Raw genomic sequence first — 23,076 nt, forward strand, 5'->3', positions numbered from 1 at the left:
TATGGATGGTTGGGTATAAAAAGCCTATATGCATATAACATTCAGAAAAGCTATTGCCACCCCAAGTGCAACTAATTTCATTCTCTGTTTGCTGGTTTCTAGGTTTATTCCGATTTACAGGGGACCAAGTCACACCTACAAGGTACAAAGGCTGACAGAATCTACTTGCTACACATTTAGAATACAGGCAGTAAATGATGCTGGGGAAGGGCCGTTCTCAGAAATATGTACCTTCTGCACAACCAGATCGGTCCCACCCGCCATCAAAGGTATGGATTAACAATGGGATTTGATGCATACTCTGTAGGGAACGCGGGGAAGGGGTCGGCATGGTTGTTGACTAGTTAAATAACTTTCTGATAACTTATGATAGGAAACACAATTCTCACCAAAGAAAATCCAGTATAAACCTTACTAGATTAATTACTCTACAGAGATGGTCAAAATACTGTTACTAACAAAAGTTACAGGATGTGGGACCATTACCGTGAAATATTTTAATGAAGGGCATAACTGATAGGATGTATATGTAGGTGTGCGTATGGGCGTGAAAACTAATAACATTACATGTTGTTGTTCAACTGTGAAAATGCATTTAACACTCCAGAGTTTAGTTTTCCTTTAATGTATAAAACTCCCATTGACATTTTATTGTGCACAAGAAGGGAGATTATCCCCATCTGTATAGCCTCATTTAAGTTTGTTTTCCGTAGGAAATAAGCAGAATGTATTCAAACTACATTCGATAATTAAAGCCTTTACACTTTACAGCACCTTTCAAGGAAGTTGCATTACCAAGAAGATACAGGAGCCACATATAATTTTACATTAGATGAACTGAGTTGAATTCAGACCACAGGCTGACCATTTTAGTGTGTTTTTACCCTGTTTACGATAATTCCTACAGACTGTCTTGATGGCTTATTCAGGACATTTCTTTTTCTCTGTTGCCCATTTCCTCCTCTTTGCTGATTCGACTTTGACCATCCAGTGTATGCATTCTACGGTACCTTTGTTCTTTTCCCATAATTTGATAGTATCATCTGTATTGCAGTGTTGGTCTTTCATTCTCATTAGTTGTTTTCCAGCAATCTCTGTGATCGAAACTCAAAATAAAGTTCACTCTTCCTCCGTAGTAGACAGCAGGTCATCTAATATAGAATATTTATTGGAAATTTCTACCATGTAACTATTAGCAATTGCTTCATAATAACGCTTATCAACACCGAAGTGTTTCAGTGCAGTAGATACTTGTCTCTGGAACTCTATTAAATGGAACATCATTGTTGCTATTAGTAGTCAATCAAATTCCAGAGCAAGATCAGCACTCCTAAATACATGTACATCCTACGTGAACTTAGTCAAGTGTTTCCAAACTAGAATAAGAATACAAGGTTGCATTGTTGCCCAATGGATTGCAAAACGTATACTTACGGCAATTCTCGTGCTGAAACCAAGTATCCATTAAATGTAGTCCATATGTAGAAGCAAATTCTAGTAGACCCACACCATTATCTGATCTGTATTCTGGTTGGTCGTATGGTTCCAGTGCCAGTTCAGATCCAGTTCCATTATAGCCAATTCTCACAGTCATAGCTACTAAGATGACAATATGAAGGTGGGGTGATATACTAGATACAGTGTCATCTAACATGGCATAAAAAGCGTCTTTTTCAGCATTATACCTTGCATTATGTGGAGCATGTGCATTAATAACTACTAGGTGTCCTACCTTCAAACTGAAAATGGCCATTATCAGGCATGGAGAATAAACCTGCGATGCCAGTAGTGCAGATTACGCCCTCGGGGACAAAACTAGAGCAATGCAAGTGTGCCCATCAGATGTATCACGGGCATTCAACAATCAAAAGGTCTGACCTCTATGAGTCATAGCTGTGCTCTCGGTTCAAACTCCGCCATATCTACTGCATGTAACGTATGTTAGCATTCAATTTCCAATTCTTCAGCCAGGAAAGTCACTTTTCTGATGAGGCTCTGTCCCATCCTTAGATACTGACATTGCTGCAGAAGTGGATATACCATCTTTATATCGAGATCTTTCCCCATCTCTGGTTTGCGGAAGAGCCATCATCATATGGTCCGATGACTCTTCCTCTTGTAGAAGATTTAGATGAATCCTGAAGCTTGGTTCCGTTGTGAGTGGTAGATGCAACTGCTGAAACAGATAAAACATATATGAAACTGACAAAACTTTGTCCTTTTCTTCCACATGTTGAAGCTGGAGACTGTATTTGAGAGCTTGAAGGTCCTAATTGAATGTCCATTCTCATGGCTTCCACTATTTAAGGACAAAAATGGAAAATACTGCCAGGATTTTGATGCACAGTTTAAGCATTGGCATGAATATTTTTGTGAATTAATAGATTTCCAACATGATGCAGCTCCTACTACAACTTAATCCCAAAATGAACCCATCAGAAAACAGGCTGGTGACATTAGAGAAAGTGATGCTTGCCATCAAATAGTTACAAAATGTTGAAGCACTTGGTCTTTATTTCATCAGAACTGCTAAATAGTGGAGACCGGGATTTAGTTCACTGGCTACACAGAGTTGTCTTAAAAGTTTGGGAAACTGTTCATATTCCAGAAGATTAGAAAAGAGGCTGTATCATCCCATTTTTAAAAAAAGAAAAGAGCAGTTAGCTTGCTCAGATTATAGTGAAATAATGCTGCTGTCACTCCCAGGGGAGGTGTTTACGATCATACTTCTGAACCAACTGAAATATTATTTCAACCCAAAAATGAGAGACAACCAGTGTGGTTTCCACACGGGTAGATATACATTGTATATATGCTCTGGAAAATGTGGCTGAAGAATGACTAGCGCGACAGAAGAAAGTTAAAATCGTGTTCATAGACTTTGCAGCTGCTTTAGTCAGCACGATGGGTACTGTTATGCCAGTATGGAGTGCCTAGCAGAGGAACTGTTCCACTGTACATTTAGCTGTGTGAGGGTCCATGGTTGTATTACAGGCTATTTTAGTAGAATCAGGATTACACCAGGAATGTGTTTTCTTACCTACGTTATTTAATGTTCTAATAGAGCTTTGATGAAGCTGACTGAGGCAAAAGTTAAGAGGTGTGAAATTTGAAGATTCATTTTCCTAGGATCTTGAGTATGCAGGTGATGATTTCTTATTTGGAGAGATTACTGACCAACTACAGTTAATGCTGGAAAAGCTGTGAAAAAACTTCAGATTTAATGGGACTTAAGATCAGTGGCGATAAAACCAAAGCTGTGCATTGAATGAGTGAATATTTTTATCTATCTGGGTAGTTGGTTGATAGCAGGAGATTTCTGTAACCAAATAAGTCACATATCGGATCTGTCTTGTGTCAGTGGCATTTCAGCATCTTAAAAGACCTCTATTTGGATGGCAGGATGTCTGTGACAACTATGATATGAATGTGCAGCACAGTAGTGATTACAACCCTGTTATATGGAGCAGAAACTTGGCCATTAAAAACAGCTGAGGCAAGGAAATCAATCAGTTTCCCGTGTTTTTTTACTATCCATTGGTTCGATTTTTTCACAAGTGAGGAGACACACATTCCTGGCAGGTTGCAATCTTGCATTATATGAGAACAAGATGACTGCAGTGGTTGGGACACATACAACATGCAGAATGAGGTTTTTTTCAGAAATTTTATAGGGGTGAGGTCAACGGAAAGAGAGTGCAAGGCCAGCCATGAATGAGGTTGGAAGATGCAATTGTGAGGGATTTGAGAATCCTAAGTCCTCCCATATTGATTCTTGCCATAGGAAGAAGACTTGCAAGGGACTGTTCAAGAGGGAAGTCCATTCTCCGTGCCACCATGGTTACATCTTAACTATATGAATATGCTGCTTTGCTCTTTACCATGTGTAGTCAACCTGCTCCAATATATTTGAAGTAAATTTCTTTAGTGGTGATGTGGCACCATCATAAGGGAATTTAGCGGGAAGATACTGCAACCACCCAATTAAAATTAGTGAATGTGGAAAAAAACTACTGTACACCTAAAGGGAATTCCAACAGGAGCAACGTAATGCTTTAGTACGGTATCTCCAAACAGCTAATATCTTTACTGATGACCTGGGGGTATGTAATATCTTTACAGGGATTTCCCCATTGTTTTTGAAATCTACTAGTGTTTTGTTTTGAAACTGTACTTGTGTGACAGAAAGTTAAGATTAAAATTATATTTGTTCACTGGAGAGCACTCCTTGTCCATTCTGCTGTCCCATATCCAAAATATAATTGGATCAGAACTCCATTTTTTCATCTAAATGGAAGAGTACCTTTCTGCCTAAGTATTCAGTCCTAGTTGGGCATGGTTCACATTCTGAACTGAATGTGAAGTAGCCATGATATTCCACAAATAGGGGGTGGGGTAGGAGTGTCAGGGACATAACTAAACATCAGGATACTAGCAATGGTAAACCCCATAATACGGCAAACGCTGTAGCCGCAGACAGTGCAACAGGAAAGTGATACTGAATGGAAAAGAGGTGAGTCCTGTTGAGTCAGGCAACAAAACAGGCCATTTTTTATTCCCTTCAATGTCCCGACTCATTTAAGAAAGAGGATACATTGTTTTCCTGATTTTGACAAAGAAATGTATATGATGTCATGTTTTGTTCTGCAATTGGCAGACAAAAACCTAAAAGTGTGTGTGAGGGTGAGAGGTGTACCAGCTCAGATGAATGTTTCCATTCTCCATCTCTCCAAGTAGGCAGGTGTTGGCATGAGAAGCAAATTTATATTTATATTTGGATCTGACTATAATGCACAAGGCCCTTTTGAGTGATAATGGATTTGATCAGGGGTGGTGTAATTTATACAGCAGCAGTAGCAGCGCCAGTTTCTTTGACGGCTTCTCATTTTACTGTATTTTCACAGGGCTGGGAAATGGATTACTTTTAATCTGCACGTGTTCTTGCATGTGCTAATGGCTTCCTGAAGTGTATTGCAGCACGTATGGTTCCCTCCAGCCTCACGGTTTCACTTTTCAGCCGTATGCTCCCTCTGTCTGACAAACAGCAAGGTTGTTATAATCTAGACGCTGCTGCAGTTGTTTTGAAATCAGCAGAGGACAGATGCTCAGGTGTATATGTAAACATATTGCCATCATTCAAAGCTCTGTGGTCTGTTGACCTGCCAGCTTGCTGTTGCTGGTGGGCACAGAGTGAAATCTGATGGCTTTTAGTTGATAAGAGATCATTTTGTGAGGAAGACAGCGTTTCAGCTGCTGATAAATCATGCTTTCCTAGATTCTAGCATATCATTCTAGCGCTGAACCAGAACCTCAAATCTAATCCATGAAACTTCCAGGATCAGGGCATGGTTTATATATGAATCCCTGTATTTGAACCTATTCATATGATTTTGGTTCTAGGTTGAATCCAATCCCACTCTTGGTTGTCCTCCCCCCCAAAAAAAACCACTCCTGATGTGCAATCCTGGCTCTGCAGAAGTCGATGGCAAAACTCTGATTGACTACAGAATTTTCTATAGCAGAAAATCTTTCAAATTTATCTTCCTCCTACTCCCAGTCTATCTCCAGCCTTGCCTTCCTAAGCAAAATAATTGATGAGGTAGTAGTAACCAATCTCCAACAACAAGTATCTGCTGCCCACATCCTGATGCCCTCACAAGTGGACCATGCTACAGAGATGATACAAAGATCCCAGAAGCTGGGACTGGACAATAAGAGATGGCTTACTCGATAATTGCCCTGTTCTTTTCATTCTTTTTGAAGCAGCTGGCACTGGCCACTATTGTAACACAGGATACTGGGCTAGATGGACCATTGGTCTGACCCAGAATGGCCATTCTTGTGTTCTTAGAGATGGCTCCCGTAGTACAGATGTAGCTCACTGGTGTTACAGAATTCCATGGGAAGTCATCTTGCAGTCGTTAGTCATCTCATTGCTTTCTACTTGAAAAATGCAATGGATACCATTACAGTTGAATTATTAAATTCCAAGGCTTTTGCTGCACTCACGTACTACACTTCTGTAGTTTATTGTGTGTGTGCATATGTTTTGGGGGGAGGGATGCAGAATGAGATATTTTGTCTCATTTAGATCTTGTGTTGACCTTAAGAGTCAGAAACCAATTCTGATTTTACTTCAGTTCAGACTAAATGCCCCATTTTGCACCTCTTGCTCCAGCAAAACTACTTTTGAAGTAAATGGGAGTTTTGCCTGATTACTGGATCTAATCCAAAATTTACAAAGGAGCTAGTGTACAGGGGGTATTTTTAATATTTTAGTTACATAAACACATTTCAGTTTCTCTTACTAGACTTGTGAAGTCCTTCAATTCTCTCTCTAAAGAGTTCTGTGAATTTTGTATAGAGAAGGTGTGTAATTAGCCTTGGCAGAATTGGATTTTTATTTTTGTATAATTTTTTGGATAATATAAGTGTTTACTTTAAGCATTTTTTTATTTTTATTTATTTAAATTTTCACAGATATAGTAGATTATGGCAGGGTGAGACAATAATTATTTAGTGACAGTAGACCTTGAGATTCAAAAAGCTAAAGCTTTATAACTGTTAAAACACAAATTGTCATCATAATTTGTCAAATATACAGAGTAAATATCCCTAAATCAAACTCTAATTAATGAGTCCTCAAGCAGCATTTTTCTTACTTTGCTTATCTGTAAATTTCTATTATAATTGATGGAAATATTTTTTCGTCCATTTGTGTGTACACAGTGAAATCAACATTTAGTGATAAAAATCTAATCATTCCAAGCCTATATATCATTTATTGCAATATCATTGTTTACATTAATGTCTAATATGCGCACATTTTATTACAGCTCCTCGAGTGACACAGTTGGATGGAAATGCTTGTGAAATCACATGGGAAATGGTCCCACCCATGAAAGGAGACCCTATCAGTTATGTGGTGCAGGTAGTGGTTGGAAGAGAATCTGAATATAAACAGGTAGGGTCTTATGTTTAAGGTTTTCATTTCTCATTAATATAACAAACATAAAATGAAAAGCTCTTGGTGCTTTGAAACATTTAGCTGTTTTCCTCACAACTGACACACTGGAAAAAGCTCCTGGCACTGGTTCCAAAACTGACATTTTCAGACTTTGAATTCAGTAATGGAAAGTGGCTGAGAGCAGTGAATAAGAGGGTGGAATCCACACTCTTAATGGCTCAGAAAAAAACCTTCACTGTTCAAAACAGTTTATTCTCATGACAAATGCTGTGTGCCATTTACCTTAGTAATCTGTTTTATACACTCGATAAGTGCAATAAACCGATATGTGTGAATGCATCTGATTCCAGAGGAATACTATAAAGAAAAGCTTTGAAGAAACACAGATGAAAGATTTGATAGAAGTGCAGACTGCAAAATACATCCACAAAAAGGATATATGTCTGAATGATCAGGTGCTCGTGTACAGTCCCCAATGCATTTTCCAAGAACTTTGAATAATGTAGGAGGCGGGAGGGAGATCAGTAAACTTTATTAAATGGACGTATGGCTCGTTGATAGGGTAATAAATGCAACAAACCACAGTTCTTATTTCTGCTTATCTTACTCTTTTTATGTTAAAGATAGTTATTGAAGCCAGCTCTACACTTTGCAGGGCTCCAAATACATGGCCACAGATTCTCACTGTGCCCAAATTCCATGCGATGCAGATGAGTGGGGGGTGAAAGCGCAATGGAGCTCGTTGCCATTTTCTGATTCTGGGCCTGATTTTATACCAGCTGCAGCATAGATAAGACCCATTTCAGGGATCTAATTTATGCCAACAGGTTATGGCCCATAAGGGACATTCTTCTAGGCAGATGCCTCCTATGCTGGGGACTGCAAGAGTTTGGTGTAGGAACTGGCTATGCTTCCTGTAGGCCTGTTGGGACTCTCCATTATGGGGAGCTCTTACTGTTTTCTGGGGCCTTTGTGCTGCCTGATTCTGACCCATGGCATTTGGTTACTTAAGGGGGAAAAAACCTGAGATCTGATCCAGTACGGAGACACAACAGAAGCCATCAGGTCTTTCCCTGCTGAAGTGCTTGTTACTGAGAAGAATTGTTGATGAATGACATAACGATGACTGTCAAATACATTGCTACCATACATAGCCGTGTTCCAGGGTACACAGTTAAATATCACTTTAGAAATTTCAAAGAGAAATTTTGAGTTTGTTTTGTGAATTGTCTATGTGAATTGTTGGGGGATTTTATTTATTCCATGCTACTTGTTTAGAGAAACAGATCTTGAAATACAGCTGGTGACTCACAAAGGAAAGGAATATCATTAAGGTCCCAGCTCTCTTAGCACTTGGGTTAAAACTTCAGAATTGTTTAGGCGCTAAGCTATTTTGGCCTCAGTAGACGATACAGTCATAAAAATGCCAGCGGGCAGTCCACACACTATTTTTCACCATTGATAGTGGTGTTGGAGTTGCATCTGTGGTAGATAGCCCTAGAAACCTCATTATAGTCAAGGCCGTGAGTCTGCACGGTTCATAAAACTGAATTACATGTGAGTGGGGCAGATAGCAAAGACTCTCATTTTCCCTCCCAGACTCTGTGTTATTTTAATATCTCTGGCAGAGGGAATGTTTTTTGTTGTTAGCTGTTTAGATAGGCTGCTACTTCCCCTCATGCACAGGCAGGAAAGGAGTGGCCAAAGGCTGCCCCCTTCCCCGCCCACCCGCAACACACTGGCCAGTGCAGCTAAACTAGTGCAGAAGTGGAATTAATCTGTGCCTGGGAAAGGCCTGGAGTAGCTTACTTTCCCCTTTGACCAACGGAGAAGTAAAACGCTGCTCCAGGTGCAGTCTAACTACACCTTTCGTCTTCCACAGGGAAAAGTGACAAGCTGGCCTGCAGAGCCCACAGTGGGGTCCTGATCTTTGACTGTGGCTCCTATTTAGTTCACCTTTAAAGAAAAATCCTACAGGTGAAGGTCATAAATTACAGTAATATTCAGGTTTCATATAATAGATAAAGTTATAGTAGAAATCCACTTTTAAGATTTCCTTCAAAACAGACATACCCATTATAAAAACAGGTTTTTTAACAGTAATAAACAGATTTAAGTCAGTTCAACCAACTAAAGCAAAAACTGTTCCCCTGTGACATATCAGTCAGTAACTGTCAATTGTCAGGAGATCACTCAATTTGCAGCAATATGTGGGCAGCTATTTAAGACTAGGGCTGAACATCTTAATTGGGGAAGCATGTTACAAGTCTGTGGGACAGCATCTCTCTGATTGCTGCCAATTGATTTATTTCAGATGAGTGTAGCTAGCTGGTAACTGGAACATCTTTGCTCATTTAACTTTAAACTAAAGCACTTACTTGTGATGACGAAAGTAGAGAAAAAGAGTATGTGTGTGAGTTACACAGAAACACCTTTCTCTGGAACAGAACTAACCAACATAAAGGATTGATCTGCAAAACACTTAGATCCTCAATGTTATTTAGGTGTCTAACTCCCTTTGATTTCAACCTTGCTACCTATTAACTTCAGAGGGACTGTCCTCACAGTAGAAAGCATTGTGCTCAATAGCATTTGTAGGAGAATCACTTTTCTTGTATAATGAATGGGAGGAATGTTTAAGATTTGACAAGCTTCTCTAACAATGATGTTACTGTTAATATAAATGCATGTTACAAAGACGGCAGTGGGCTCTATATGATACAGGATTCAGTGTTCATTTTGTGTTAGGAGTTTTAAACTGCCCTGATTGGTTTTAAAAGGAAGGGTATTTTTTGTCATCTTAGTTTTGCATCTTTTAAAACTCGAAAAAGGTGGTGGTGGTTTTTTAAAAAAAGCCTTGCTGTCAGCAGCACCCAAGTGGGGCAATATCCTTTTCTGGTATGTTCAAAAAAAATTGTTGATATTAAGTAAGTTTCCCTGTTCCTCACCGCATGACTATTCTGGGCCTCTTTCTGGCACCTTTGCTTACACTGTGTGGTACCTTATTCCACATGGAGTCTGCTTGAACTCAGTTGGAATGCTCAGATTGTAGGCCTTGTCGTGGAAAAGGACCACCACCCAGTTGAGTTGATCAGACAGCCTGAGGCTCCTTTATTGATTAATCAGAGAATACAAGCATATATGCAGGGAGAGACGACAAAGTCCCCTAGCAAGGGGAAGTCGCTCTACCTTACAGCAGTGATACCTGGGTTTATATAGCCAAAAACCGCACATTACCATATGAACTCATGCATCCGAAGATACCATATTTGGTTAATACAATGACATTTTTTAACCATTCGCTAAAATCTGCTAAAAATATATATATCGAGAATGAGCTAATTTGCAAGCTTGCTCTTTGTAACTTCCCCTTTTTACGGGTTTTTGTGTTTGTCAGGACTTTGACACCTGGTGTCCACCTACTTGCGGTTTCAGCAGCTGTGTTCCAAAGCAAAATTTTGAGGAACTTGGGTCCAAAAATACATGTTTGTTCCTTTGGCCAAGTTATCTGGGGTTATTTTTATGCGTGCACAAGCTACTTAATAAACTACAGTGACCTAGCAGTTGCCAGTCTATTCCGGTAGTAATGGATGGGTTATTCAAGGGACTTTATGTTAGTTTAACCCCTTAAAAGCAGCATTTTAATTGTTTAGCAGCATTTAATAGTGTTATGTAGTGTATTAAGCCTCAGGCGAGTTAGTGATTGATTATTTTCCTACTTTTTCCTATGTTAGTATGATTGAGGCCTATTGTCTTGATTTAATTTTTGGCAGCATCAAGACCTGGCTTTTGGGCCTGGGGTTAGTTTTCTTTATCAGCCTGTACTAGGTGTACACTACAGATCTAGATCAGTATAACTGCGTCGCTCAGGGATGTGAAAACTCCACACCTCTGAGCAATGCAGTTATACCAACCTAACCCTCCTGTGTAGACAGTGCTACGGTGATTGCAGAGCTTCTCCTGCCGACATAGCTACCACCTCTCAGGGAGGAGGTTTAACTAAACCAATGGGAGTTCTCCCATTGGTGCAGGAGCATCTTCACTTAAGCACTAAAGTGACGCAGCTGCATCGGTGCAGCTGCCCAGTGCAGCATTTTAAGTGTAGACCTGCCCTCGGAGTACTTAAGGGTTGCAGAATCAAGTGCCATAGTTGGAAAATGCATTTGATACAGATCTTGGCCCATCAGTACCAGGAAGCCAGCTGAGGATGCAACATGCAATCTACTGCCTCAGTGGTGATATTTTTCATTAAACAGCGAAACAACATGGACAGTTGGTGTGGATACTGAGCATAGAGCCATCTATTTCAACTTACTCTATGTTTTGCCACAAGTTAATAGGGACAAAGAGTATGAATTAGAAATAACCATGGACCAGATTCTGCCTCCCTTACTCATGCTCAGCATTTCCTTATTCTGTGAATAATCCCGCGGACTTCGTTGGGACCATTTGTGGAATAAGGTACTCTGTACAGTGAATAAGGGTATCACAACTCCTACCCAGTGTGTGTTGCATCAAGAATCTATGTAACAAATGGGCTGGGGAGCAAAATATCAGCAGGAAATACTAGCAGGAAAGAGTAATTCCCTTCAGCAAGTTGTAGCTCCAAGTGAGTTTTACCACTTACAGACAGTATTAGCATTAATGGTGATCTATTGCTGCATAGTAAATGAAAGATCTCTCCAGGAATAGGCATTTCAGGATGTATGCCCAGGGAGGGGGGGTGTTCGGTTTATGCCTGAGGCGCTGTGTATGTCAAGTAGGCGTTCCTCTCTGTCAGATTGAAAGAATGCATTAAAATGGGATAAAATAAACATTCCTGTTGAAGTTGTTTAGTTAATTACATTCAAACTGCTAAAAATGACCAGTTTACTAATCTAGGAGCCCCAGTTTCTAATGGCTCTGAGCCCTCCTGTTCCCTGCATGTGTTTCTACTCAGAGTAGGTCTAAAGGAAGGGAGAAATCTACCATGGAAATAGCACTTCCTCCTTCAGTCCAGCACTCTTGGGGATTCTGTATTCTTGTCCTCTTTGCCCGGAGAGGGAGAGGATATGATAAAGACCTATGTGACCAGTTTATCTGTTCTCCCCTCCCATAGGCACTACCTATTTATATACTTCTCCAGTTAGAATTTTATCCAAAGATTTAATTTATTATGTCTCCTCTTGGTGCCTGAAAACCATGCTATAAAAAAGAAACATTTACTGTTCTCATTTCAAGATGATAATGGAATGTTCCTTTTCATTATATTTAAAGGATAGTCATACTCTGAAAAGTGACTGTCTGTAAATGACACCACAGGGCTCTGTCTTTATTCTTTTGCTGTGACTTTCCATATCAAATTTGCTTTGTTTATGAGTCAAAAAGTGAACCTGCAGCAAACTCAACCTGAGAGTCAGCGATCAAAATTTGTTCTTTCTGCATCTTGCATTTTCACCTGTAATAGAGCTTCTGCAGTTAGAATTCAGCTGACAATTGTGTTGATAATGTGCAAAACAGAAGAGCTACATTGACACTGTTGTGCTAGTGGTAATAAAAATTTGGGCCAAGGTTTTCAAAATTAGTAGCCTAAAGTTAGGCTCTTAATCCTTATTTGGTTTGCTCAAAATTATTGAGCAGCCGACTCTTTTGAATAGCTACTGGGTGTTCAGACCACTAATTTAGGTGCCTAATAATGGGCTTTGGAGCCTATCTTTAGGCACCCAGTTTCTATAATCTATGATAATTTAGATATAGATTTAATATATATTTCTCTAATAGTTGGGTTTGAGTTCTGTTAGTAAAATAAATAGACTTGATCTAAATATATGTTGAATAAGGAGATGACATTCTCGCATACTCTTGTAATTTAACGAAGCATCTCATTGAGTTTCTGCATTTGTCAATTCAGTTTGTAAACACAAATATATGTCTTATCATTTACAGTGGTGTCTTGCCTTATTAGATTTCTCACAAGATTTTAGGTCTGGCTTATCCATCATACCACAGGCCATCTGTTCATTGGGAAATAGTAGTGCACGTTTATAGAATTGGGGGTGATATACCTAGTAACTTATTTTCCCTGATTTGTTTGCTACCAAAGCAAAGTTTGCTACATCTGAGCCTCTCAGATTAAGGGGATAATGATGTTTTGTTGTAATATTCTTATTTGTAACCCTACAATATATTTTGAGAGAGAGAAAATATATGGTTATAGATTCATCAGCCTGTGTAATAGGGCCTTTTACTTCCTTTGAGAGACTATCACTTTGATTTTTTAAAACTGCATTGAAGACGTACTAGATAGAACAGTCCTGCACTGGTGGGTGAATGGTTGAGAGAACCCAATTGATTTTACCAATCTCTAATTTCTGTTGTTACATCTAGGTTTCATATTTATTTAGATAAAAATATGAATATCTAATTTGTATTCAGGGTACATTTAATTTACATAAAATTCTAATTAATAAAAATGCCCTTTTCTTTCTTCGTTTCAAATAGCAAGTGAATAAACTTCATTGACCCTGGATTACTTTGCATGTCAACAGAAAATGTCATGGCACAATATTCACTATAGTCTTACCGTCAATACAGCTTACTCTGAGTGTTTTCTACCTTCCCCATAGCTTTGTGTAATGAGACAGGAAAATACTTTATCTTTATTAGACATTTTTACAGTGTGACTTGCCAGCTGACTGTTCTCAGTTATCTGTGAAATGGTTTGTTAGAAGGCAAGGTTCCCTACAAAATTGTTAAGACTATCTCTGCAGTGCAGTCACTGTGACTGATTAAGAGACTGAATAAAATAATAATAACCCTAAACCTAGTTTCATAAAGTCTTTCAGTTCGTTTAGAAGAAATTAAGCCTTTCTTACAGGAATGTTTTCTCTATCAGGATTCTAAGACAGATTCTCCTCTTCTGGGCACCATACCAAGTGGGTTTTTGCTAATTAAATATACTTGTCATAATTGTGGGGGAGTAGCAACAACCCCAATGTTAAGGTTGCCTTTAGAATTTCCATTATAAAAAATTCTTTTCAAGAACCAAGGTACTATCTGAGCAAGGTACTATTTTGTAGCCTCAGGAAACTCTGTTCAGATCTGACCATTGCCATTTCTCATTAATAGTTTGCAGGCTACAGCTTGCTTTTGGCAGCATGCTAAAACCCCTCAACATTCTGTACTGTTGCATGTTCACTGCCCTGGTATCTCACATTAGCATTTCTCACATGCTCAGAGATCCTACAGATAACTCTCTAATCCACTATACTACCTTCATCCATTCCGTGAGCATCATCCATCGTGCACTAAATGAGGCAGGGGCCATGTAGGAAAATATAGCGTGTATAATGCATATGAGTAAAAGGGCCAAATTAAGGTTAAATGGCCACCCTTAATAGTGGTATTTACTAGCTTCTGGATACTTGATTTTGCAATGTTAATAAGATTCTCTGTGCATGGTGTGTGTGTTGTGTATACGTTATCTGCCTATATAGGATTTTAACACTAAAATACTCTTAACTGGCTTAATGTTCCCAATGGGAGTCTTCCCTGTTTTTCTGTGTTCTCATACCATGCCATCATTATGGCATCTGAAAGACTGTCTTTAAAGTAGCCAGAATCAGGATCTAAATATTAAGTGCAGTGTGTGTGTGTATGTATCTTTTATAGATACATAAAAGCCTATATAGAACTTTTTCAAGTGAATTTGGTGTTTGATTAAAAAGTGAACATTTTAAGAGTACTAAATTGTCTTTTGTCTCTCTTCAAAAGAAAAAGTTTAAGTATAAAATGTGTTGGTGAGAGTTTGGGAAGACTGACAGTTCTGTGCTGCTCCACCACTCACTCTGTATTATTTTAATAAGAATAGAAAATATACAGAATATTCTCTCAAATGCACCTTTGTGTGCTACCACCTAAATTAAATTATCCTGCCTAAAGCTCTTGTCAGTGCAGTCAAAAGTCTTTTATATAAATGGCATCTAAGTTAATTAAATATACTGTAAATAAAAGGAAAATATTTAAATTGTTACAAGTGGCATAGCTAGTAAATTGCAGGCAAATGTTGTTGTTCTAATCAGAATCATTTGCAATCGACATATTCGTTATGCTCCCCTTCATTTCCAATGCACTGATATGGGTAAATGTTCTCTACAAGTATAAAACATGGAATGCAGGAAACTGGACTCCGGAGTAGTTCAGCTGTGCAGGAGGATAAAGTGGAGAGCCTGCACTACTTCTTCACAGGTTTGCCTCATGCATAGAGATTACTCCCTGGGGCAAATCTGTGTCTGAAAAAACCCCAAAACCTCCAAGCGTCTTCAAAAATCTGGAAGCATTCCCAACAGGAGATGGATGTGAAGATGCCATCTGGAGTGATTCAGTCCCTCTGCTGGTGGAAATAGGAAAGCTAAGGAGAGAACCTAACTAGCTAATGTGATGCCTTAGCCTGCTTTCCAGTCACCAGGATAGCATTCTGTATCTCTGTTTTCCTCGCGGAGGACCAGAGTAATTAAATATTACCAAGAAAGAAAAAAAAGACATATACACAAAAGAAAATAACTTGATGAGCAGCATAAAATATTTTTTTCTTATTTTACTACATTACTTGATAGGTCCTTCAAAACTATTCATTTCAATGGAAGATTCCACAGTAAAGGCATTGCACTGGCTTGGAAGGAGACATTAAAGTATTGGAAATATTGGGTATCATTCTCATTATCTCTCTGTCAGTGTAAAGTGGCTTTAGTAATAATGAGAATCACGCCTAGGATTCACAATAAGCCTCATTCTCACTAAGGCCACGTTGTGCTTCTCATACACTTATATCAGGTGCATTTCAATTTGGCAACATTAGTGCCCAGTACTTAACAACCTGTTCCTTCACAGGGCAACAGGGGGACTCGTTTTAATATATGACAAGGATTGAACTTTCCTGGTAGGGGCTATAAAGGTAGAGAAACAGTCACCCACAAAACCCTTTGAGTTCAGTCTGATTGCTGCTGATCAATAGTATCAAAGGTCCAGCAGGATGTGTGTGATGTACATAGATTGTGAGTCTCATGGGGCAGGGACTTTTTGTTCCATGTTTGTACAGCACCTAGCACAGTGGGTTTCTGCACCATGACTAGGGCTTCTAGGTGCTACTGTAATACAAATAACAACTTGCTGTGGTGCTAGCTTCAGAGAGGGGTCCAACGGAAAAGCGCAGCACATTTGTGTTATGTTCCCAAGCTCCCAAACAGCGACTCCTGCTTCTATTCTATATAGTGGCAGATTAGCCCCAGGCCGACAGGGCTTGTGCCCAGTGGCCCTGTAAAAATGGGCACCCCAACCCTGCTGGTCGGCAGCAGCACCGGAGCCCCAGCGCCCAACCCTAGCTGCAGCCCCAGGCATATAGGTGTAGTTTGGGAGAGTATAGGGAGGGCATTTCCCTCCCAAACAAAGGTGAGGCTGGGGGTGAGGGATGAGGGGTATCATGCACCACTCCCCCCTGTTTCTGCAAAATAAAAACCCCCATGTTTCAGCTAGTGGGGAGCAGACAGCAGTTTTTCCTCTGCCTTCTGGGTCCTAGTGCCCACTTTTTTCCTCTACAACTGTGGGCGGGGGAGGGGCAGGGCAAGGGGTCGGTGAGGAGAAAGGGAGAGGACGGGGAAGAGAATGGGATATGGGAATGGGCAGGGGGAAGCAGGAGCCCAGCATGTGGCATTCCCTGGGCAGCCGCAGCCCCAGCAGGGAGGCGACTGCAGCAGCGCCAGAGCAGTCCTGTCCCTACCACCACCGGCAGCACAGGTATCACTGTGGGTGGGGGGAGAGAACCAGTGGTGCGGGCAGAATGGGTGTGTGGAACGGGGCGGGGGAAGGAGCAGAATGAGGTGGGGCCATGGGCAGGGCCACAGGCATAAAGGGTGGAATGGGGGTAGGACTGCAGTTTGAAAGGGTGGAGGGTTCCCCACTTGCTCCAGCCCAGGGCCCCAAGCAACCTTAATCCACCTCTGGTTCTATATAAAATAAACTTCAATTCAGTGATCCATTTAGCCGTTCCAGAGAGAGATGCCCCAGCGCAGAGAACTGTCAAACAAAATGATTTCTTCTCTGCTTAGAGCAACGAGTCTCAAACTGGGGGTTGGGACCCCAAAGTGGGTTGTGACCCTGTTTTAATGGGGTCGCTAGCGCTGACGTTAGACTTGCTGGGGCTGAGGGCCAAAGCTGAAGCCCGAGCTCTACCACCTTGGGCTGAAGGCTGATGGCTTCAGCCCTGGTGGCAGGTCTCAGGTTACAGCCTTTGGGCTTTATTCAGCTTTGTCCCTCCAGCCCAGGGCAGCGGTGCTGATTTCAGTCCCTCTTCCTGGGTCATGTAGTAATTTTTGTTGTCAAAAGAGGGTCATGAAGTTTGAAGAACCCCTGATTTAGAGCAGTGAAACCCTGTACTGACCCTGCCTGGTCCTGGGGCTGTAATGAAGATAAACTTCCATTGACATCAGTGGGATATTTATCTGTGTAATGACTCAAGGGTTGCCACTGCAGCCAGCAATGAAGCAGCTGCTGCAGCCATGTGTGAATGGTGTACACAATAATAATTGCCTGCCCATTGCTGAGAGAGGATACAAAGCATGGATGCTTTGATAAGCAGCTCATGTATAGCTAGAATCAGCACAGGACCCAGAAGATGCTACAGTGATGAGGACCATATGAGTACCTACTCAGATTTTTATTTTTATTGTTTATTATTTATTATTAAATACATATATTGTGGTGGTGCCTAGGATCCCGAAGATTGAGGTTTCATTGTGCTAGGTGCTGTACAACCACATATGAAGGGTCTGCAGTCAGTCTTAGGTACTTATGTGGCCCCCATAACCATAGTGCTTCACAATGTATAATATATTTATCCTCACAACACCCCCAGTGAGGTAGAGCAGTGCTCGTATCCCCATTTTATAGAAAGGGAATGGAAGCACAAAGAGTGATTTGTGTGAGGTCGCACAGGAAGTGAGTGGCAGAGCAAGGAACTGAACCTCAGTTAGGGGGCTTCCTTCCTCTCTTAGAAGAGTATGAGAGAGAGAGAAATATTAACCAAAACATTTCTTAAATTTATTTTAGTGTGGTTTTTATTTTCATTTTTCCCACATGCTCTAAGATGTTGATCGTTAAGCTGGTAAACTTGCTCATTAGCATTTGCATTATAGACCACAATTTATCATTGCTGGTTCCGTTAGATTTTAACTAAACTTCTTTAACAAGCTGCCTATTTCCTTTTCTTATTCAAAGACCAAAGTTGCCATTTCCCCTGTTATTGTCCTTACTGGGCCAGATCCTCAGCGGATGCCAATCAGCATAGCTTCATTAAACTCACCTGCCATTGAAATCATTGGCGCCATGCCAGTTTACATGAGCTGAGGACTGACCTGCTGTGTCTAATGAAAAAGAGTTGTAGCTATTTGTCTTCATCACTCTTGGTCAGCGCTGAGTTTCAAACTGTTTTTTAATCCTTTTTTAAAATCACTCTTGTCTCACTTCTGAGTCTCTGGGCTGATTCTAAGAAGTCTCATCATTTAGCCAGCTTAATTGAACTTTCTTGGTCATCTATATTTATTACCCCGTAATGAAGAACTAAATCTTTCTATAGCTGTGATTTAACTGTATTTAGCTTCCCAGTTACCTTAGGATGTAACATCCTTACAGGAAAACAGGTAACATCATCAATTTACCCAACTAACTTTCTGAACAATATGAGGATTTTTTATATATCCCCGCCCTAACATTATTTATATGTAAGCTTCCTATTTAAGTAGATTTCCTTATTTGGGTTTTTCTGGGTTTTCATTTTGTTGTAGGAGTGCTGGTTGTGACAGCAAGAGAGTTAATTTATGGCAAGGATGGCTAGAGACCTGGGAGGGGCATTGTTTATGTTTCTTTAAATGGAAATAAATAAGTAAATGGCAGTCCTGATGGCATATGTTATTCAAAGAGGTTTAGTAAGTATCAGTATATGAAAAATTATGAGGTGCTCAGATACTACGTTAAGGGGGACAAGGGATGTAAGTATCTAAGATCAATAAATGGATAGATACATTCCTAAGCAAGTTAACCTCCTTCAACTACTCATTTCAGCTATGTTTCCTGTTCAGGTTTCTATTTCTTTGTTTAACAGCTTGTATTTGTGTGTAGGTTGAAGCACTAACTACTCGAATCATATGGCATGGAGAGGTAAGCAGGCAGTTACTTCTGCCCAGCTGCCATTAGTAACAGGATGGTTATCTGACCATATGGTAGCAATGACTAGTTAATATAAGAAGGGAGACACCTAAAAAGACTGACATGCACTTGCATATAGAAATTTCAGTCATCAGGTTATTTCTACAGACGGTTACATTTGCACATGCTGGCACCTTCTGTTGCATAGCCAGGGCTGCCCAGAGGTGGGAGGGCAAGTGGGGCAATATGCCCCGGGCCCCACAGGGGCCCCCACAAGAATATAGTATTCTATAGCAGGGGTTGGCGACCTTTAAGAAGTGGTGTGCCAAGTCTTCATTTATTCACTCTAATTTAAGGTTTTGTGTGCCAGTAATACATTTTAATGTTTTTAGAAGGTCTCTTTCTATAAGTCTATAATATATAGCTAAACTATTGTTGTATGTAAGTAAATAAGGTTTTAAAAATGTTTAAGAAGCTTCATTTAAAATTAAATTAAAATGAAGAGCCCCCCCCCCAGACTAGTGGCCAGGACCTGGGCAGCGTGAGTGCCACTGAAAATCAGCTTGCATGCCGCCTTCGGCACGTGTGCCATAGGTTGTCTACCCCTGTTCTATAGTATTGCAACTTTTTTTTATGGTAGGGGCCCCGAAATTGCTTTGCCCCAGGCCCCCTGAATCCTTTGGGCGGCCCTGTGCGTAGCACATTGACCCTAATGGCTAAGTTCTTTTTTGGGCATGGGAAGACAGGGAAAGATCACCAATATGACAAGAGAAGACAGATGTGGTGAATCATGGAGATTTATGGTAAGAAAATATGTTATATAGTGCTAGAATTTAAGACAGTTTTACATGTGTTAAGGATTATATTCTACCTATTGCTTTGATGCCAAACTCTCCATGAATGTTGAACACATGAAATAGGGGGAGAATATGAGTCTTAGTTTACATGTTTTGTTTATCTTTTGGAGCCAAGTAGTATTGCTCTTCAAAATGAACCTCATCAATAGTGTGTATGGAAAGACTGTAGCAGGCTTGGAGACATTAAATATCCATAGCACATCTTGACCTAGGCTTTCACAAGTAATGAAATACTGATTTCTTGGCTGAGGTGTAAAATGCATGGGAGAACATGATTGGTCCATTACTGAGGTCTTGAATGTCTATTTAAATTTAAACTTTGTACAGGCACCCAGCTTTACAGAAAAGAAGACACAGAGTTATCTGTGTGTTCAATTGCTATTCATTTGAGCTATTCCTTTTATTTGGATGTGCGATGTTGTATTTCGTTTTTTAGATCTACATATAAGAAGTTTTCTGTCAGCTCAGTTTTAATTTCTCTTTTGTTTCCCATTTATAAACCAGAACTCTCCCATTCAAGTGAATGGAGCCTCTCTCAGTCTTCCATTCCTGCTGTGATTAAACAGCAAAATGCAAGACAAGATCTTCAACCTCTTGAAGAGATGGAGGCAGTCTAGTTTTTGCACAGGAGATTTTTGTGGCATGCAACACATTGTTTTGCATTTCAGTGTTCAATAAAATACCAACCTTAAGAATCCTTTGCTACATAAATTGTTGTAAATGGTTATGTGTTTGCAGGATTAATATTAACTCCATTTCACTTTTTCCACTTAAATCTCAACATCCACTCCCAGGTATTTATTCAGGTTCATATTTTCTCCCACTTACTCTGATTCAGACTCACTGAATCATAAATTCTTTAAATGTTATTACCACTAATAGGTTAAGTTTTGGATACATTAAACATTGGATAAAATGCAACCAAGAGGAACTTTACATAAGAATGGCCGTACTGTGTAAGACCAATGATCCATCTAGCCCAGCATCTATCTTCCTACAGTGGCTAGTGCCAGATGCTTCAGAAGGAATGAACAAAACAGCCACCCCATGTTGTCCAGTCCCAGCTTCTGGCAGTGGGAGGTTTAGGGACACCTGGAGCATGGGATTGCGTCCCTGGAGCATCTTGGTTAATGGCTATTGACGGACCTATCCTCTGTGAACATATTTAATTCTTTTTTGAACCCAGTTATACCTTTGGTATTTGCAACATCCCCTGGTAATGAGTTCCGTAGGTTGACTGTATGTTGTGTGAAAAAATACTTCCTTATGTTTGTTTTAACCCTGCTGCCTATTAATTTCATTGGGTGACCTCTGGTCTTGTATTATTTGAAGGGATAAGTAACACTTTTTCGCCACCCCATTCATATCATTCTATCACATCTCCCCTTAGTCGTGTCTTTTCTAAGATGACCAGTCCAAATCTTTTTTAATCTCTCCTCATATAGAAGCTGTTCCATACCTTAATCATTTTTGTTGCCCTTATCTGTACTCTTTCCAGTTCTAATTTTTTTTTTTTTGAGATGGGGCAACCAGAACTGCACACAGTCATCAAGGCACCATGGATTTATTTAGTAGCATTATGATATTTTCTGTCTTTATTATCTATCCCTTTCCTACTGGTTCCTAACATTCTGTTAGCTTTTTTGACTGCCGCTGCACACCGAGCAGATGTTTGCAAAGAACTCTCCACAATGACTCCAAGATCTCTTTCCTGAATGGTAACACCTAATTTAGACCATCATTTTATATGTATAGTTGGGATTATATTTTCCAGTGTGCATTGCTTTGCACTTACCAACATTGAATTTCATCTGCTATTTTGTTGCTGAGCAAATGAGTTTTTGTGAGAAACTCTTATCAATCAGCTTTGGATTTAACTATTTTGAGTAATCTAACTCATTGTTCATCCCCTTTTCCAGAACATTAATGAATATGTTGAACAGCCGAGGTCCTGGTACCTGCTAGTTATCTCTTTCCATTGTGAAAACTGATCATTTATTCCTACCCTTTGTTTACTACCTTTTAACGTATTACTGATCCTTGAGAGGACCTTCCATCTTATCCCATGACTGCTTACTTTTGCTTAAAAGCCTTTCATGTGGGATCTTTCTGACCTTCCAAGTATAGTATGTCAGCCGGATCACCCTTGTCCACATGCTTTGTATACTTTGTTTTCCCACTCTCAGGATGTCATACATATTTTAAGAAACAGTTTATCTCTGGCCCTTTGCTTCTTTTTTGGACATCATCAGATTTTATTTCTGACCATGACTCATACCATAGGTAAGCTTGGAAAAGTGATTTCACCTGTCACCTATAAAAACCAATGTATTTTGCTCACGCATGCTAGTGTTTGGTGACTATCGTTAAAGAGGAAATGAATCTCTGTTGAAAAGTAACTGTTAGCTTTGAACAATCCATAAACTCCCAACACTTTGTGTATGCTGTTCTAATAAATATCTTATCCTTAATATATATATATAAAAAGGGTAGGGCCATTTATGGACTACTGCTACTACTGTAAAACTGTAAAATTATAGGCCATAGCTCTTAAGGGAAATATGAAGAAAGCAATTGAAAAATAAGTTGCATCAAAACAAAACTTGTAACTAGTTTCAGATTATTCTAAAATTGCCTTCCAATAACATGATTTTGCAGGTTTTCTCCATTTGTTGGCCAAATATTGCCCTCAGACCTGTGAGTGGAATGCATCATATGGCAGAATTTGGCCCCAAATTTGTATTTATATTGTTGTGCTGATAAAGCATAACTTTAATGTTGTTTGTATTATTTACTGAACCACCAAAATGTTCAGAAAGTTTTGCCTCCTGAGATGGACTAATTGCTTGAAGTCTTTCCTGCCTTAGTTTTTGTCTTTCTCTGTGTGTTCACTATATGTTCCCAAGTACTGAATATGGAGAATTGCCATATTTGAGCATCTATTATACAATCCTCTCTGCTCCACATTCTGGCTTCTTTAACTGCTTGTGACATACTAAGATCTTTCCCTAAAATTAGTTTGGCTGTTTCCTGAAAAGACTCAGATTTAATAGTTTGCTTTAAAGGTCTGATGCC

The 23,076-nt window shown here is 39.8% G+C and overlaps 2 protein-coding genes across 3 annotated transcripts in view; one reads left to right on the forward strand and one right to left on the reverse strand.

Moving 5' to 3' along the window:
• Nucleotides 1-23,076, reverse strand: part of NCEH1 (neutral cholesterol ester hydrolase 1) — an 824,131-nt gene that overhangs the window by 624,763 nt on the left and 176,292 nt on the right. The window lies entirely within an intron of this gene.
• Nucleotides 1-23,076, forward strand: part of FNDC3B (fibronectin type III domain containing 3B) — a 337,214-nt gene that overhangs the window by 310,348 nt on the left and 3,790 nt on the right. The window contains exons 23-24 of the mRNA XM_050965815.1: nucleotides 103-269; nucleotides 6,837-6,964. Of these exons, the coding sequence (XP_050821772.1) occupies nucleotides 103-269; nucleotides 6,837-6,964 (295 nt within the window). The remainder of the gene's footprint in view (nucleotides 1-102; nucleotides 270-6,836; nucleotides 6,965-23,076) is intronic.

Source organism: Gopherus flavomarginatus, chromosome 8, assembly GCF_025201925.1.
Source record: "Gopherus flavomarginatus isolate rGopFla2 chromosome 8, rGopFla2.mat.asm, whole genome shotgun sequence".
Lineage (NCBI taxonomy): Eukaryota > Metazoa > Chordata > Testudines > Testudinidae > Gopherus > Gopherus flavomarginatus.